This window comes from Mustela nivalis, assembly GCF_964662115.1.
Source record: "Mustela nivalis genome assembly, chromosome: 1".
NCBI classification, from domain to species: Eukaryota; Metazoa; Chordata; class Mammalia; order Carnivora; family Mustelidae; genus Mustela; species Mustela nivalis.
The window spans coordinates 124114166-124133122 of record NC_139020.1 but is presented as its reverse complement, the minus strand read 5'-3'; the positions used below and the strand labels follow the sequence as shown (position 1 = coordinate 124133122).

Genomic DNA, 18957 nt, shown 5'->3' with positions numbered 1-18957 from the left:
ACTATTATTATTTTTTAAAGATTTTATTTATTTTTGAAAGAGAGAGAGAGAAAGAGAAGGACAGAGCACACAAGCAGAGGGAGTGGCAGGCAGAGGGAGAAGCAGGTTTCCTGCTGAGCAAAAACCCAGATGTGGGACTCCATTCCAGGACCCTGGGACCATTACCTGAGCTGAAAGCAGACACTTAACTGATTGACCTACCCAGGCATATCTATTATTTTATTTTATGTTTTTAGAGAGGAAGGAAGAGGCAGAGGGAGAGAATCTTAAGCAGGCTCCATACCCAGCATGGAGCCTGGGGGAGGGGGAGGAGGAGCTCAATCTTATGACCTGAGCCAAAATCAAAGTCAGACACTTGAGTGACTAAGCCACCCAGATCCCCTGCTGGTCAAAGTTTAACAGTAAGTTCTGAGGGGTGGGGCCCTAAATTGTTTCATTTGCATATTTCTGTGATGTAAACACTCCATCCCCAATTTCCAGCTACCAATGAAATGTTACTGAACTCGTATTTGCAAAGGGATGTGCATAATAACTCTCTTGCAACCTGATCAAGTGTTCTCTAGTGCACTACTGAATGAGATGATGTTTGTTGGTAAAGTCACTAGGACATAGGAGGTACCTGGGACACTTGTAGTAGATGCTCTTAATAACCAAACTGGATTCCCATATTCTATTAAACGAGGCTAATCCTCCCGCTTACTCCTGTGTTGACTTGCTAATGGTTCATATCCACATTTTTCTCTGGAGATCTGCTCAGGGTTGAAAAGAATCACCTAGCAGAGATTCCTGGGAGGTTATGCTCCACACTGCCCTGTCTACACCCTTTCCCTCCCTCCAGGATGAGGCTCATAGTCAGTGGAGAATGATAGAGGATAAAACAGCCTAACCTCCTTGTTTCAGGGCAGGATAACCTTTAAGATAACCTTTTAATATGAAATTAGTAATTAAATATATGCTACAGAGTGCTGCAGGAATAGGACAGCAAGAACCAGGAAAATATGCTGGTGGTTGCTGAAGGTGTGGTTAGAGAAAATAAGATATGGGACAGTTCTTGGATACAGGGCACTCTCCTTTGAAATAGGACGTAAGGCTCTGTAAGGGCCTTTGGAATGGCCTAACATCTTACTGGGTAGCTCTAGAAGAAGCAATGGTGCATATTAAATGACACAGAGATAACAAAATCATTGTGGCAGACTGTGAAGGAAGGAATTTAAAGACACAGGAAAGCATGCCAGAAAGGATCTATTATTAAACTCAGAAGAACTACCAGTTGAATATGTTCCTCACAAGGGCTCTGAGAATACTCTGTTTAAAGGAAACTACTAGTGATACAGGCATAGTCCTTCCTGAGAAGATTCACAGTAAGTGTATTCTATAGTTTAAGGCTGACAGAAGACACTCAAAAAATTTATCTTTTTTTTTTTTTTTTTCAAATTTAGCTTCTGATAGCAATGGAGATATGAGCACAGAGTAGCATAGACAAGGTAGAATTCTCATAACTAGTAGATGCTGACTGGGGGTGGGGAGGCATAATAACTTTAATGGACAGCAAAGTCAGAGGGCAGTCCACAGAGATCTATGGAAATGGCTCACAGGACATGGTATTCCAGGAGGCAAAATAGGGGGGAAGCCAACAAAAGTATTACGTGATACATATACTTACAAAAAATCAACAATGGGTCAGCAAAAGACTAAGGACAGCTGTCCCAACATAAAATCACAACCCTAGATCTAAGATAGCATGTAAACAGTTTCCTCACTTCTCTCCAATTACAGATTTGAAAATAAGGCCATCAAAGATGAAATAAGTCCATCTACCTAAGTTCATACACCCAATTATAAGTAGAGAAGAGACATTAACTGAATTTTATCTCTACTTTGTCCAGTGATGCCTCCTGGTCAACTACCTCTCTTCCTAAATCTTGGTTCTTTATCTGTAACATGCCCTGCCTACACTACAGGAACTTAACAAATAAGATGGTACCCATGACAGTACTTCAGAAAACTGTGTAATAACTGATATGAAAACTCCAGTTGCCTTTTAGATAACTGCTCTATTCTGGGGCTCAACTATATTCTGTAAGTTATTTCTATTATACCATCTAAAAGCTTTGTTGTTTTTTCCATTACACAAAATCCGACTGAAGTGTGAATACTACTTAACATAGTGCCTAACACATACCTGCTCCTCAATAACTAATTTTTTAACGATTTTTACTAATTATTTTGGGTCCCTTGGCTATTAGTGCCCCAATGACAATAATTAAAACAACAGCTTTGGGTAGTTTTGAGGAGGATATAGTTACTTATGATAGAGAAGTCCACATGGGCTTCTAGATGGCGTTCTTTGGACCATTTTGGATGCTAATGATTGTGGTTCTCACCACTGAGTACATAAATAGGTATTAACATTTTGGCTGTGTGTGCTACTGAACACCATCACCACCTCAAGGGATGGGCACCACAATAAGGGCAGACTCAAGCATTATGGACAAGGTATATTCCTTACCAACACCATGCCTAAAGCATGGCACACTGTTCAACAAAAATACTGAAAAGGACATTATTCTGTTAATTCAACACTTAAGATAAGTAGAGGTGCTATTAACCACCTTGTTAAAATTTCATAGCCCAGTCTGGCCAGTCAAGAAGACTTCTGGACCTCAGAGGCTGACAGATTATCACAGGTTAAACATGGACGTTCCTGCTTGGGACCCTGACATTATCACCATTACTTCATGGTGGCAATCCATATGGAAAACTTGTACACTGTTTCTGCTCTGGCTAATGACTTTTACTTGGTTCCTTTGCAGGATGAGGATTAGGACCAATTTGCATTCATACAAAACAGTCTGCAATATGCCATTATTGAATGGGTTTGATGAAAAATATATGGCTATAGTGCTGTACTTGGTCACTGATAGAATGATTAGTGCCAATTTGAATATAAAACTATACAAAGTCTTGAGCCTGGCAAAGCAGGTGCAATTGCTAGGGGACACTTGAGTAGGAAACCAAAGTATCCCAGAAACAATGAAACTATACAGGCCCTAGCAGCACCCACTAATAAAAAGGAAGCCCAACTGCTAGAGGGCCTCTTTGGGTAGTTTAAATAGCATGTGTCCCATCAGGGTGCTTTCTTGGCTCCCTTCATTGAGATGACCCGCAGAGTAGTCAATTTTAAATGAAGTCTTGCAGCAGCAGGCCTTAGAGGCTGTTCAACAAGCCATGGGCCAGGCACAGCTTTTGGAACCTTTGAAACTTGTTAGTCTGATGGAACTGCAGGTTTCCACAACCCCTCTACATACTGATTGGTCTGTGGCAGCAGGAAATTGTCACTGGGTTGTACTGTCCTCATGGACTCTGAATCTGAAACCTCTAGAAGCTACCACCCCCTGCAAAGATTTATTTATTTGGGGGGAGCAGAGGGAGAGAATCTCCAAGCAGACTCCCCACTGAGCATAGAGCCCAACGTGGGGCTTGATCCCATAACCCATGAGATGGAGACCTGAGCTGAAACCAAGAGTCAGATGCTTAATCGACTGAGTTACCCAGGAGCCCCGCAATATACCTCTTTTGAATGACATTTCTTTGCCTGCTCTTGGGCACCAATAAAGATGGGGCATGGTACATCTAGAATGCCACATATGACACTGCAACCTGAACTACCCATTTTCACTTGGGTGATGACAAAGCCTACCAATAAAATTAAAAAGGCTCAACAAAGTTCAACCATAAAAATGGAAATGGTACTTCCAAGATCAGGCCTGGCTAACATCCCAAAGGACTAGCAGGCTCCAAAAGCAAATAGCCAGCTTATCAGAAAGGCATAAACAACTCACAGAGAATGCTTTGGCCCCTCCTAAGGCTACCTGGGGCACAAGATTAAAAAATGTGCAATAAACCATGGTTTACTGACCACTCTGTGAAACTAAAGCAGATAGGGTCTGCAGAGTTGCAGATGCCATTTGGCCAATGGATGGACATCTTTTGACTGAGACAAGATATGGACATTCTACCCAATGGTCCAAGAACTGTGCTATGGTGATGGCCATGCAGGTCACCCCTACCACCATTCCCTGTTCCATTTTCACCAACTCATGGGCTGTTACCAATGGTCAGGAGAATGGCAACTAAAGGCCTGGACTATTAAGGGGATGTCCTGTGTGTGGAAAATAACTAAGGCAGCAGCTTGCTGTCTGGGATGAAAACATGTATGTCACTCATGTGGATACCCATGGGAAAAGACCTTTTAAAATAAAAACATAAATAGCGCTCTTGTGGCAATCCAGCTTGTGCCAAGCAGGCTGCAACAATCTCCCAGTGGGTACATCTGTGAACTGGACATGGGAGTCTTTTCTGATACAAAAAATGTGATAAAGCTCCCCCTACACCCAAAAAATGTGATAAAGCCCAACAGATGACCCTGGAAGACACCAAGACTAATGATGCAGTGCAATCTTGTGATTCTTCTCAATATACTCATATCATCTAGGAGGAGAACTGGGACATATGAATCAAGGACTGGGACCAACCTCGGTCTGGGAGATTGATCACAATGTACCCCCAGACCACAGCCATGCACACAGATGATGCCTCATAGCCATTCTCAGGCTACAGTATTACTATTCCAATCTGACATTTGAATGCTGGCTGAAATTCTCACAGCTGTCCTTGAATAAAACTTATGTCATATTTCTGGACACCCTGTAAGATTTCACTCTGACCAAGGAATATCCTTCATTACCCAATTGAGACCACCAACGGGCATAATCCCATGGAAATGTACTTTCCAATGCACACTATCACCAGCATGCCAATAAAGCCACTAAATGAATAAATGATTGATTTACACACCAACTAAAGAAAGAATTCCAAGACAGCCTACTAGTGGATTGGTACCCTCATCTGACTGTATGGCTGTATGGCTACTAAACAATGCACTGTAGTGCAAGGGAAACACGGCCCTACAATGCATACTGGAAATACTGAACTTGGATGGGGTGAGGGCGGAGTAGGTAGATATGTGTTTAGACTGTGCCTACAAAATCCCAATTTCAGTATACCAAATCATTCCTTTTGTCATTTGGGAATGTATGTCTTTGGGGGTAGTTTACAGTTCTGCTGTCATAGCACACCAGACATGGCCTCTTGATTCTAATCTGGATGTGATGCTTCCTCCCTTGGCACCTCCCTTCTATGGGAAACCACAAGTGTGGGAGACAAAACTAAGAAGTATCATGGTGCTAGGGTCCTTCTAGTAGTGTTGGGAACATTTGACCCTTCAAATCAGGTGGGTGACATTACTGGACAAGTCAAGATTATGCAGCACATGGCCTCCCTTTTAGGATTGGCCAACTGAGGAGAACAAGTCTGGGTCAAGCAATACACTGGGTGCTCAAAAAGGCAGTAAGTACCATTAGGATTGGGACAGATAGCATGGGTTGTAATACCCAGGCAACTACCACCCCAAATAGCAGACTAGGACCTTTCAGGCCTCCGAAGGTTCATGGAGTGAAAGACAGGTAGGAATAATATTCTTTCTTCTCATTTCTACAGTATCCTCTTCTACAGAATGCCTGGTATAACCTTGATAAAAATCAGTACATCCATAGTGAATGAAGGCAAACTTAACCAATGCTGGATTTGTCATTCTGAAAAAGTTCCTTTTATCCTACACTCCCACTGTAATGGACATGGTCAATACACAAGAACTCAGATGTTCCTCAAGCTATCAATGGGTCAGATCACCAGGTGAGTCCTTCAATACAGATCCAGATGCAGGCATACTCGAGTCCCTTGCTTTAATATTATCTATGATGTGACAGAAAAAGACCCCTGTACCAGAATGGTTATTACTGATCTATACTGATATTCTGGAATTGGAAGTCCAATACGTAACTTTTCTCTCTCTGCAATCACAAAGCAAAAGCAGGCTGGGACTGTATATAACTGAACTAGTATTATGAGAACTAGTATTATGAGAACAAATCCCTGGCAGATGTCACCTGCATCCCTCTGGGTTATATGTTTCTCTGTGGACTCTAATGGACAACAAAATGTATGCCTCCAAGGGAAAGATTTTATTGCCTCATCATCCATGTCAAGAACTGCACAGAGGGGTGGAAAGGATCCACTTTGCCAACACACTACAGAGTGGTGCACAGTTCTCTCCCAGGAAGACAAATTAACCACTGGTTTCATGCAATTATCCAAATTCAAGTATGGGTATAGGTATACGGACCCTAGAAAAAATGATATTATGTCCTTAACCATGGTAGAAGTAGTTAATGCTACTGTCTAAGCCATACAAGATCAACAAGACTCAGTGAACTCACCAGCCTACATGGTGATAGACAGCCCTCAATCATATGGGAGCAGAAGAAGGTGGTGTTTGTATGACTGCCAGCATTTTCTGCTGTGTATATGTCAACAATTCAGGTAAGTTAAAATATGAGCTGGTAAATATCCACACACAGGTGGGATGGTTATTAGCAGTACATTCACAATCCCCTCAGACTCAGTTTTTAACCTTTTTAGTTGGCTTATTCCAGACACCTGAGGTTCCTACTTGAAGATAATTCTCAAAAGAAGCCTAAACATCCTCCTGGGTCTGGCTCTCTTAATCAACCTGGTGAAGTGCCATCCGAATGACAGGGAAGCTTTATGAGAAATCCACATCCACATTGGTTGTTCAAGGACCCCACTGGACCCAATTCTTGCTCCAAGTTTGGGGTGGGCAATGGTCCTACAGGATTTGATATGCTTTATCCGCCACTTCAGGGGCCAAGCAGGGGTGAGGTATGGACTGTTGGGAAAGGCAGTCCTCTATATACAGTCTTTTTGACTTCTACCTGGCTGCTAAGAATGGGCTATGGGACTGGAACATTTCAATATCAAGAAATGAGCCTTTTCAATCATGGCTAGGGTAACTGCCTTGTGTGGGAATATGTTTCCTATTTCAGCCTCAGTGTGGGTTCTCTTGTCCTGCTCACATATATTAAGTCATATGGCACCTGGCCAAACTCACTACTAAATCTGTCTCCTGAGGGGAGGGGACAAGGTCCTTAGCTCTGTAGCATAAGAGAGGTGCATGCAGGGAAAGTGTCCTGTGTTGACTGCTGTCCCGGGGGGACCAATGCCCACTAGTGAAACCAGTCTTGCTCTGCCCCCTCGTATATGAGTACTGTGTCATCCAGTGCTTGACTGTGTTGTGTTTTCTTCGGTGAAACTGATATCAAGATTGAGTGGGCACAAATGTTAGAACTTCTACCTCTGATGATAGGCATCAGGTATCATTTGCTTGGCAAATACAGAGCTAAAAAGCTTTTGGGGAAACTAGAAAGAAACAGGATATGGGATAAGACAACATAGAAGATGAAATGGGGCGGACTAACAGAAAATAGACCCCACCCAAGCTCTAAGAGATTTTGATATGAGGAATCAAGCACATATAAGAAAGTAGAAGGACGGGGGGTGCCTGGGTGGCTCAGTCCATTAAGTGTCCAACTCGTGATTTTGCCTCAGGTCATGATCTCAGGGCTCTAAGACCGAGCCCTGTGTCGGGCTCCATGCTGGGTGTGGAGCCTGCTTTAGAGGCTCTTTCTTCCTCTGCCCCCCCCCACAAATAAATGAAAATTTAAAAAAGTAGAACTATACACCTAAGCCAAGTGAAAAGTGAAAGCACTACAGAGCAACAGCAGCAAACTATAAAGGAAAGAGAAAGGTAATCTAGTGTCATGAGTATAAATAATAAAAAAAAACTAAGATATTTAGTCTAGAACACAGAGATTACTATAGTTGTGTTTAAATTAGACCTATTCTGTGACACCAACAATGAAAGAACCAAAAACCAATGGGTAGAGAATTTAGAAATAAGATTTGGTCAACAGAAAGACAAACTGAATTTCTAAAAAATAACTCCTTTAGTTGTTAGAAGTTGCTATCTTTCTACTGACAAAAACATATAAAAATTTAAATAAACTGGCAATATCAAAAAATGTCTTACTGAGAAGGGTAGACTGATATTCTAAAACCAAGACACATGAGTATCAAATCCTTGCTGTACACCTTAAACTACTATAATGTTATGTCAATTATAGCTCCATAAAACTGAAAAAATGCAATTTACAATTGCAATGTAAACTTTAGAAAAAAGACAGGAATTTTATCAGCTCATTTGAAAACACAGGACAGTCTGAAGGCACAGGCGATGGCCTATAGAATAAGCAGTTTCAAACTGATGATTAAAAAAAGAAAAAGCAAATGACTACACTCCTCAGGGGAAAAAAATAGTATAAGATTACAGTTATATTAGAATGACAAAAAGAAAAGCTGAGAAGGGATTAATACTTATAGCTTTTCTAAATTAAGTAATGGGAGATTGTAAAAGAGGTTTATAAAAACATTTTACTGTAATCAGTATCCTTATATCATTTTATCAATAATAAATAAAACCTCCCTCCTTCTTCCTTTATCTAGACAGAAACCTTTTACAGAGTTTAATGATTTATCTTAAAATAATGTTGGTTTGTTTCTTGGTAAGCCACCAAAAAAAAAAAAAAAAAAGTGTTTTTCCCAGAGGAAGCAGTGGGTAGGGTAGTGCTGGGGAATAAAATGCAGAACTTTAGATGTATTCCTATTAAAAAGTTTGTCTTGTTGATTTAGCCATGTGTGTACACCTGTAAGGACATGCTGTGTAATTCTTTCTCTCAAAATGTATAAAATTTAATTGTATAAACCTGAGATGAGGCTTAGCTGTGCAAGTCCTGAATTCCACATGAGGATTAGAAAAAGAAAACCTAGGATTATGCTTGGGGTTTATTAGTGTAGAGAAAAGAATTTTGAAATGCTAGGGAAGATAAATATTCAGGAAAAAATTCACTATGTACCTACAGAGTATTCCTCCAAATTAAGTATGGGATTAAGAGCCCCTTTTAATCACTAATTAAAAATAAGTAAGAAGTAAAAAGAATCCAAGAATAACACAGAATAGAAATCTACATAGACAATCTATAGAAACAAGGACTTCACAGGCAACATGATATCCATAAAGACTTATCTTTAAATAATCACTCTCAATGTGAATGGCCTAAATGCTCCCATAAACAGCACAGGACTGCAGAATGGATAAAACAACAGGACCCATTCATATGCTGTCTACAAGAGACACATTTTGAACCTAAAGATATACCCAGACTGAAAGTGAAGGGATGAAGAACCATCTTTCAGGCCAACGGGCCTCAAAAGAAAGATGGAGTGGTGATTCTCATACCAGATAAATTAGATTTTTAGCTAAACACTTAAGTCAGAGATACAGAAGGACACTACATCATTCTTAAAGGGTCTATCCACCATGAAGATCTAACAATTGTAAATATTTATGCTCCCAATATGGGAGCAGCCAACTACACAAGCCACCTGTTAATCAAAATAAAGAGTCATACTGATATGAATACATTAATTGTAGGGGATCTTAACATGCTACTCTCAGCAACAGACAGATCTTCTAAGCAGAAAATCAACAAAGAAACCAGAGCTTTGAATGATACATTGGACCAGACAACAGAATACTCATTCTTCTCAACTGCACATGGAACTTTCTCCAGAATAGACCACATACTGGGTCACAAATCAGGGTTCAACCGTTAACAAAAGACCGAGATTATTCCTTGCATATTCTTAGACCACAATGCTTTGAAACTGGAACTCAATCGCAAGAAAGTTTGGAAGGAATTCAAACACTTGGAAGCTAAAGATCATTCTGCTCAAGAATGTTTGGATCAACCAGGAAATCGAGGAAGAACTTCATTCATGGAAACGAATGAAAATGAAGACACTTCGGTCCAAAACCTATGGGATACAGCAAAAGCGGTCCTAAGGGGAAAACAGATAGTCATCCAAGCGTCACGCAAAAACACTGAAAAATCCTGAATACACCAAATCTCCTTACACCTTAAGGAACTGGGAAATCGACAACAGATTAAGCCAACCCCATGCACAAGAAGGGAATAATTAAAATTAGGGCAGAGATCAATGAATTAGAAACTAGAGCTACAATAGAATACATAAATGAAACTAGAAGCTGGTTCTTAAAAAGAATTCATAAGATCGATACACCACTGGCCAAACTAATACAAAAGAAAGAGAGAGGACCCAAATTAATAAAATCATGAATGAAAGGGGAGAGATCACGACTGACACCAAGGAAATAGAAACAATCATCAGAAATTATTATGAACAACTATAAGCCAATATGCTAAGCAATTGAGAAGAAATGAATGCATTCCTGGAAACATGTAAACTTTCAAGACTGAAACAGGAAGAAACTGACAACATGAGTAGACTATCTAGTAATAGGATTGAAGCAGTGATCAAAAACTTCCCAAAAAATAAGACCTCAAGACCTGATGGATTCCCTAGGGAATTCTACCAAACATTCAAAGAAGAAATAATATCTATTCTCCTGAAGCGGTTTCAAAAAATAGAAACAGAAGGAAAACTTGCAGACTCTTTTATGAAGCCAGTATTACCCTGATCCCTAACCTGATGAATATGGATGCCAAGATTCTCAACAAGATCCTAGCTAACAGTATCCAACAGTACATTAAAAAGATTACCCCCCATTACCAGGTGGGATTTATCCGGGGGATGCAAGGGTGGTTCAACATTCAGAAACCAATCAGTGTGACAGAACAAATCAATAAGAGAAGAGAGAAGACCACATAGTCCTCTCAACTGATTCAGAAAAAGCATTTGACAAGATAGAGCATCCGTTCCTGATTAAAACTCTTCAAAGCACAGGGATAGAGGGAATATTCCTCAACTTCATAAATCTATCTATGAAAAGCCCACAGTGAGTATCATTCTCAATGGGGAAAAGCTGAGAGTTTTCCCACTGAGATCAGGAACAAGACAAGGATGCCCACTCTCACCACTGTTGTTCAATATAGTACTAGAAGTCCTAGCAACAGCAATCAGACAACAAACAGAAACAAACCATATTCCAATTGGCAAGGAAGAACTCAAACCCTCTCTCTTCACAGATGACGTGATACTTAAAATGGAAAACCCAAAAGACTCCACCCCAAAACTACTAGAACTCATACAGCAATTGAGTAATGTGGTAGGATACAAAACCAATGCACAGAAATCAGTTGCTTTCTTATACACTAACAATGAAAATATAGAAAGGGAAATTAGAGAATCGATTCCATTTACTATACCATCAAGAACCAAAAGATACCTGGGAATAATCCTAATCAAAGAGGTAAAGAATCTGTACTCAAAGAACTACAGAACACTCATGAAAGAAATTGAAGAAGACAGAAAAAGATGGAAAAGCAGTCCATGCTCATGGACTGGAAGAATAAACGTTGTTAAAATGTCTATACTGGCTAGAGCAATCTATACTTTCAATGCCATCCTGATCAAAATTCCACCGGCATTTTTCAAAATGCTGGAACAAACAATCCTAAAATTTGTATGGAACCAGAAAAGACCTCAAATCACTAAGGAAATGTTGAAAAAGAAAAACAAAACTGGGGGCATCACATTGCCTGATTTCAAGCTTTATTACAAAGCTATGATAACCAAGACAGCATGGTACTGGCACAGAAACAACACATAGACCAGTGGAACAGAACAGAGTCCAAATATGGACCCTCAACTCTATGGTCAAATAATATTCGACAAACCAGGAAAAACTACCCAGTGTTGAAAAAAGATGGTCTCTTCAATAAATGGTGCTGGGAAAATTGGAAAGCAATGTATAGAAGAATGGTCGGTCAGCACAGTCAATTTGTTAAAAAAAATTCATAAAGATAAACTCAAAATGGATAAAAGACCTCAATGTGAGGCAGGAATCTATCAAAATCCTAGAGGAGAACATAGCCAATAATTTTTGACATCAGACATAGCAATTCTTTTAAGACATGTCTCCAAAGGCAAAGGAAACAAGTGAAAATGAACTTTTGGGACTTCATCAAGATCTAAAGTTTCTGCACAGCAAAGGAAACAGTCAACAAAACAAAGAGGCAACCCAGGGAATGGGAGAAGATATATGCAAATGACACTACAGATAAAGGGTTGATATCCAAAATCTATATAAAGAACTTCACAAACTTAACACTCCAAAAACAGATAATCACGTCAAAAAATGGGTAGAAGACATGAACAGACACTTCTCCAAAGAAGACAAACAAATGGCTAACAGACACATGAAAAAATGTTCATCATCATTAGCCATCAGGGAAATTCAAATCAAAACCTCACTGGGATACCACCTTACACCAGTTAGAATGGCCAAAATTATCAGGACAGGAAACAACAAGTGTTGGAGAAGGTGTGGAGAAATGGGAACCCTCTTACACTGTTGGTGGGAATGCAAGTTGGTGCAGTCACTTTGGAGAACAGTGTGGAGATTCCTTAAGAAATTAAAAATAGAGCTTCCCTATGACCCTGCAATTGCATTACTGGGTATTTAACCCAAAGATACAGATATAGTGAAAAGAACAGCCATTTGTACCCCAATGTTCATAGCAGCAACGGCCACAATTGCCAAACTGTAGAAAGAGCCAAGATGCCCTTCAACAGAGGAATGGATAAAGAAGATCTGGTCCATATACACAATGGAATATTACACCTCCATCAGAGGATGAATACCCAACTTTTGTGTCAACATGGATGGGACTGGAGGAGATTATGCTGAGTAAAATAAGAAGAGAAAGTACATTATGATATGGTTTCACTTACTTGTGGAGCCCAAGGAATAACATGGACGACATTAGAAGAAGGAAAGGAAAAGTGAATTGGGGTAAATCAGAGGGGGAGATGAAGCACGAGAGACTGGACTCTAAAAAATAATCTGAGGGTTTTTGAAGGCGGGGGCTGGAGTAATGGGTTATCCTGGTGGTGTGTATTAAGGAGGACACATATTGCATTGAGCACTGGGTGTGGTGCATAAACAATGAATCTTGGAACACTGAAAAAATAAAAAATAATTGTGAAGCTAAACAGCCAACTTGAATGGATCAAGAAGATGTGGTATATATACACAATGGAATACCATGCAGCCATCAAAAGAAATGAAATCTTGCCATTTGCGACAACATGGATGGAACTAGAGCGTATCATGCTTAGCGAAATAAGTCAAGCAGAGAAAGACAACTATCATATGATCTCCCTGATATGAGGAAGTGGTGATGCAACATGGGGGCTTAAGTCGGTAGGAAAAGAATAAATGAAACAAGATGGGATTGGGAGGGAGACAAACCATAAGTGACTCTTAATCTCACAAAACAAACTGAGGGTTGCTGGGGGGAGGGGGTTTGGGAGAAGGGGGTGGGATTATGGACATTGGGGAGGGTATGTGCTTTGGTGGGTGCTGTGAAGTGTGTAAACCTGGTGATTCACAGACCTGTACGCCTGGGGATAAAAATATATGTTCATAAAAAATAAAAAATTAAAAAAAATTTTTTTTAACTCAAATAAATAATAAATAATTTCACATATAAAAAAAAATAATTGTGAAGCTAAACAGCCAACTTGTGATGATCTCCCTATACTCTGAACTCTTACAGCAAAAATGGCCTATAAAATGCCCAAGGGCGGTTTTATTATAATATATGTAATTTTATGGTTTTCAAAAGGTTTTTAATAATACTTAGCATGCTGCTATTTATTTTAGAAAGATTTGTTTATTAATCTTAGGGAGAGAGGGCATGCTTGTGAGGTGGGCTGGTAGAAGGGGCAGAGGTCAGGGGAGAGAGAGAATCTCAAGCAGAGTCCCTGCCTAGCACTGAGGCTGACAGGGGTTTCCTTCTCACAACCCTGAGATTATGACCCCAGCCGAAATCAAGAGTCAGATACTCAATCGACTGAGCCACTCAGGTGCTCCATCATGGGGCTATTTAAAAAGTAAATGCTCTACAGCCTGTTAACAGTGATACATACAAAATAAGTCTTAGAATACTACCAAAATTGACTTAAAAGTCTAACGATGTAAGTGCATTAAAAAATGTCTTCTAATAGCTATGATACTTCTAACAATTCAAATACTAGATGATAACAGTTTAAAATGAACTGTAGTATTTCTGTATTTGTGAATATCTGGCAATTCAAGTAATAGAATGTCAGGTCATTCAATATAAAAATTCCAATGATTTTTCACTCCTACCCTTGGTTATTTTGAGGATTACTTATTCAGGATTTGATAATGTGGGATTCCTTTTAAAATCAGAACCTTTTCCAAAGGCATAGAAATAAAAAGATTTTTAGATCAAATATTTTAAAGTCGAATAAATCTATTCAACTCTGATAAAACACTCTACTGTGGTATGGCCTTAATAAACTCAAAAGAAAAGTTTTATTTTTACATATTAAGAGAAACAAAGAATTCCTTTTGATTCCAAACTAGAAAAAGATTATAATTAGTTTCTTAGGATGCTATATTCTCTTAAAACTTTAGATGTACCAGGTTGTCAACCTGGTTTAAGACAGTATTACAACTAAGTGACAGAGTTTTCATGTGGGCCAATGTCTCAAATTTTGTCATGGCCATCAAATGAATAGTTACTCAAGTGTATCATCTTAAATTTCCATTATTATTATAACTCCTAAAAAACCAAGCACTGCCATCTTAATTCCTAGCATTCTAGTACCTTATACAAGCATATCTTTTATGAAAACCTGGAAGAGAGTAACTTACCCTATCATGAAGAGTCCAGCCAACATATTTTAGGTAACTGTCATTTAGGAAGGCATCACTATACATTTTCATCCATACTCCAATTTCCTCAATACAAATGGCTCTAATCTCAGCAATAGCATCACTAGAGGAGAAAACAAAACAAAACAAACCTCAGATTAACATTCCAAACTAGAATGTACTTCATACTAATTTTCAGCAAGTAATAAATATTATATCCAATATACTCTCAAAAGTCCTACAATTTGAGTATCTTCTAATTTTTTTTAGATGTTTTCTTTTTTCTTTAAGATTTTACTTATTTATTTGAGACAGAGAAAGCACAAGCAAGGAAGAGGGGCAGAGAAGAGGGAGGAGCAGACTCCCTGCTGAGCAGGAAGCTGGATGCAGGGCTTGATCCCAGGATGCTGAGATCATGACCTGAGCCTAAGGCAGACGCTTAACCAACTGAGCCACCCAGGTGCCCCTTGATGTTTTCTATAAAATAAAAATTATCAGTATCAAACTGAAAAACAATTCTGGATATAATCTTTCACTTTATTTTCACTGGAGTAGGAAATGGTAGTTGGAGCTTTCTGAAAGCCTCCCAACTATTACGGAGTCAACAAACATGTTAAATCTGAGGAAACCAGCATACCACCATACCACAGAATAACACAGAACTTAAAACTTGTTTCTCTAATTGTGAATTTAAGTTAGTACACATCTACTGAATTAAGAGAAAATATGACCAGAACACAAATTAATATTTATAAGGGAAAATGACAGAAGCCTATATTTGAAAATATACAACAGTTACAAAACGAAAACCTCAAAGTAATTACACTAATAATTCACATTTAGTCACAATGGGAACAATCTTGGTGACTATACTGTGAAATGTACCGAAAGTTAGGTTTTTGGTACCATGCCCAGATGGCTTTTCGTCTCACTGTAAGCATCTAATGTAACCCTCCTTGGATGGTTTTTCTTACTCTAAAATCTGTGAAACATGAACAAATACAATTTTATTATTTTTACCTGATCTTTCAACTGGTTATTTAACTTTTAAAAATTCGTATTAAATATGGTAAGTTAAATCTTAACTTCCTTTTTGTAGATAGATCTTCAAGGTTTCTGATTTACCATACATAAATGATTTAAAAATTTTAGGTAATTCTTAATTCTCCAATTTATATAAGGCAATCATCTGTCAATTAAATTGTTAATCTGGCAATAACTTAGCTACAATTTTAATGTTACTTAAGGAGCTTTTCTTAGTTTCTCTTTTGTGACAAAATAGGTAAGGTGCTAGCATTCTGGTATTTAATCCTCTAATATTTCTAATAATAAAATCTCAGTTTCTTCTAAGTCCCTGTCATTGCTCAAGTATAAAAGTGTAAGGAATCTTCTCTTCAAAGTCATATTACTAAATCACAATTTTTAGATTTCCTACATTTTTTAATACCCCCCACTTTTTTTTTTTAAGAGCATGGAGCCTGAGGAACGGCTCAATCTCATGACCCTGAGATCATGACCTAAGCTGAAATCAAGAGTCAGAAGCTTTTTTTTTAATTATTATTATTATTTTTTAATTTATTTGACAGAGAGAGTGAGAGAGCACAAGCAGGGGGAGCAGCAGAGGAAGAGGGAGAAGCAGGGAGCCTGATGCGGAAGTCCTTCACAGGACCCTGAGATCATAACCTGAGCTGAAGGAAGAAACTTAACCCAAGAGTTAGAGGCTTAAACTGATTGAACCACATAGGCGCCCCAATACCTTCTTCTTATGGAGAGATTCTACAGCATTGAGGCTAATGGCTCTGGAGCAAAACATACTAAGTTCAAATCCTAGTTCAACTAATTACAAGCTGTGTAGCTTTAGGCAAGTTACTTCCCTTTCTTAGATTTTGTTAATAATAATATACAGAATAATATATGGAATAAAACCGTACCTGGCCTAGTGCTCACAGAGATGAAATCACGTAATAAAAGTAAAATAGTCAGAACTATGCCTAGCACCTACTAAATCTTCCATAAGTGTTTACAATCATAATCTCTTAAGTGTCATCAATCTAAACATTTACAGATAATGCAGCAGAAAAAACTGCTTTACTACAACTGTGAAAGAATGTTCCTAGATGATTATAACATTGAATATACAGAAGACAATATAATGAATATATTATGTGTATCCACTCTTCAGTTAAGAAATAAAATATTGTAGTTGAAACTTCCTGTATACCTCTTACTGACATATCTCCCTCCCAAAGAGCATAGGACTATTCTTGGTTCAGTGGCTACCACAGTCTTCTGTACCTTTATGCTTGAACTTCTTATGTTCAATTATACATATTTTAAAGCTTTACATAAATAATGTCTTGTAGATATCCTCTCCAACTTGTTTTCACAAACCATGTTTTGTAATTCACACAGACTGGCTCCAGAGCCATTAATTAATTAATTAATTAATTAATTAAAACTGATGTTCAGTTTTCCTATCTGCATACAGAGAAATTATAAACCATTTATATATTCTCTCATTGGCAGACATTGAAGTTATTTCCATATTTTTCCTTTTATTAACTGACTGGGTGGCTCAGTCGGTTAAGTCTGCCTTCAGCTCAGGTCCCAGAGTCCTGGGATCAATCCCGGAATTGGGCTCCTTGCTTAGTGGCAAGCCTGCTCCTCTCTCTGTCTGCTGCTCTCCCTGCTTGTGCTCGCACACTTACTCTCTGGCAAATAAATAAAATCTTTAAATAAAAACGAAAACAAACAAACAAAAAAGAAAAAAACAACAAACCTATAGAGACTACCAACTATGGTAACTGCATATAAAGACAGTTGATCATTCTACTCATTACCACTGGCATTACCATTACAAATACCATTATTACTGGAATTGAGATTATTGAGTGTCTAATTCCTAAGGCTAGAGAATATAAAGGCTTAGCTTTTAGTAGAGAAATACTGTTCAAAATCTTTTATTTTATAATCACCTCTATATCTAAGCCTAATTTCTAACGACTTTTAATACTGTTTACTAGACTTTTAAAGGCTCTTCTCTTAGAACACAGATCCTCTCTGTATGCACTGCCAACATTCTGATACAACTTGTCTTTTTTGGAATCATATTCTTTGTTTCAGATGCTAGTCTGACCCCTCCCATGTTAACTTTAAAATTTTTAGTATTCCTTCTAGACTTGCAACTTGACTGAATGTGGTCAGATAACACATTCTGCTACTATTAAAAATCCCTAAGTAATCTCTCTCCTGTTTAGGTTCTAAAACTCCAACCCACTTTGCTTTTGATACAGTCCTGCAAGATTAATCATTCTCTACAGGTAATTATATTATGTAATCAAAGATAATACATAAAAGTAGAACTCCTTTGTGGTAGCTTTAAAATATGTCCACGTACTTACTCTTTGTTAATAGTTTTTATGGAGACAAATTCTTATTTTTTAAAAATGTGAGTGTACTTAGTAATTTGTTTCTAACAAACATGATGCATTAGAAATGATGGATTTTTGACTCTTGAGGTTAGGTCAAATAAGAGACTGTGACTTGTGCTTTGTTCTCTCTCTTGAATCACTCTCTCAAAGCCATGTGCTGAGGACATTCTAGCTGCCCTATAGAGAACTCCACATCTTGAGTAGATGGGTTCTTCTACCAACAGCCATGTGAGTAAGGCATCTTACAAGCAAGTACTCCAACCCCAGTCAAACTTTTAAAGGCCTGTAGTCTGGACCAAAGTCTTGACTGCAATCCAATGGGATAACTTATGCTAAAAACAACTAGGTAGGCTGTTCCTAAATTCCCGACCCACAGAAATTATGAGGTAGTAACTGTTCAGTGTTTTGTTTTGCCAAATTTTGTAATAATTTGTTACATAGCAAAAGATATTATTACTTTCTACTATTATTAAAGACCCATACCAATAACTAAACTTCTAGTGTGGTCTATGAATGAGTTCTTCCTTAGTCCAAAGAGCTCAAGTGCATCAGTATCTACATATCTGTGGTCATCTCTATGCTTATACTGCCTTCATTTTGCTCTAAATACAAACAATGATTATTCTTTCAAGCTCCTATGGTGTTAGTTCTGTCATATCCTTTTATTACCAGATACAGCTTTTCTGCCCTCTATGAAGTAACATTCTATTTCAATAGATGAAGTATAAAATAAAAATGTAGAATGTTCTGAAATATTCCTCTAAACCTTGATTTTCATATAAAATTTATTTTTAACACCTTAATCTCTATTTCCACCAG

General features: G+C 38.3%; 1 protein-coding gene across 11 annotated transcripts in view; it reads right to left on the bottom strand.

Moving 5' to 3' along the window:
- The window catches only part of STAG1 (STAG1 cohesin complex component), a 425728-nt gene that overhangs the window by 111687 nt on the left and 295084 nt on the right, over window positions 1–18957 (bottom strand). For all 11 annotated transcript variants that reach the window (XM_082690738.1, XM_082690746.1, XM_082690747.1 and 8 more), the window contains one exon: window positions 14708–14831. In XM_082690738.1, coding sequence (XP_082546864.1) covers window positions 14708–14831 — 124 coding nt within the window. The remainder of the gene's footprint in view (window positions 1–14707; window positions 14832–18957) is intronic.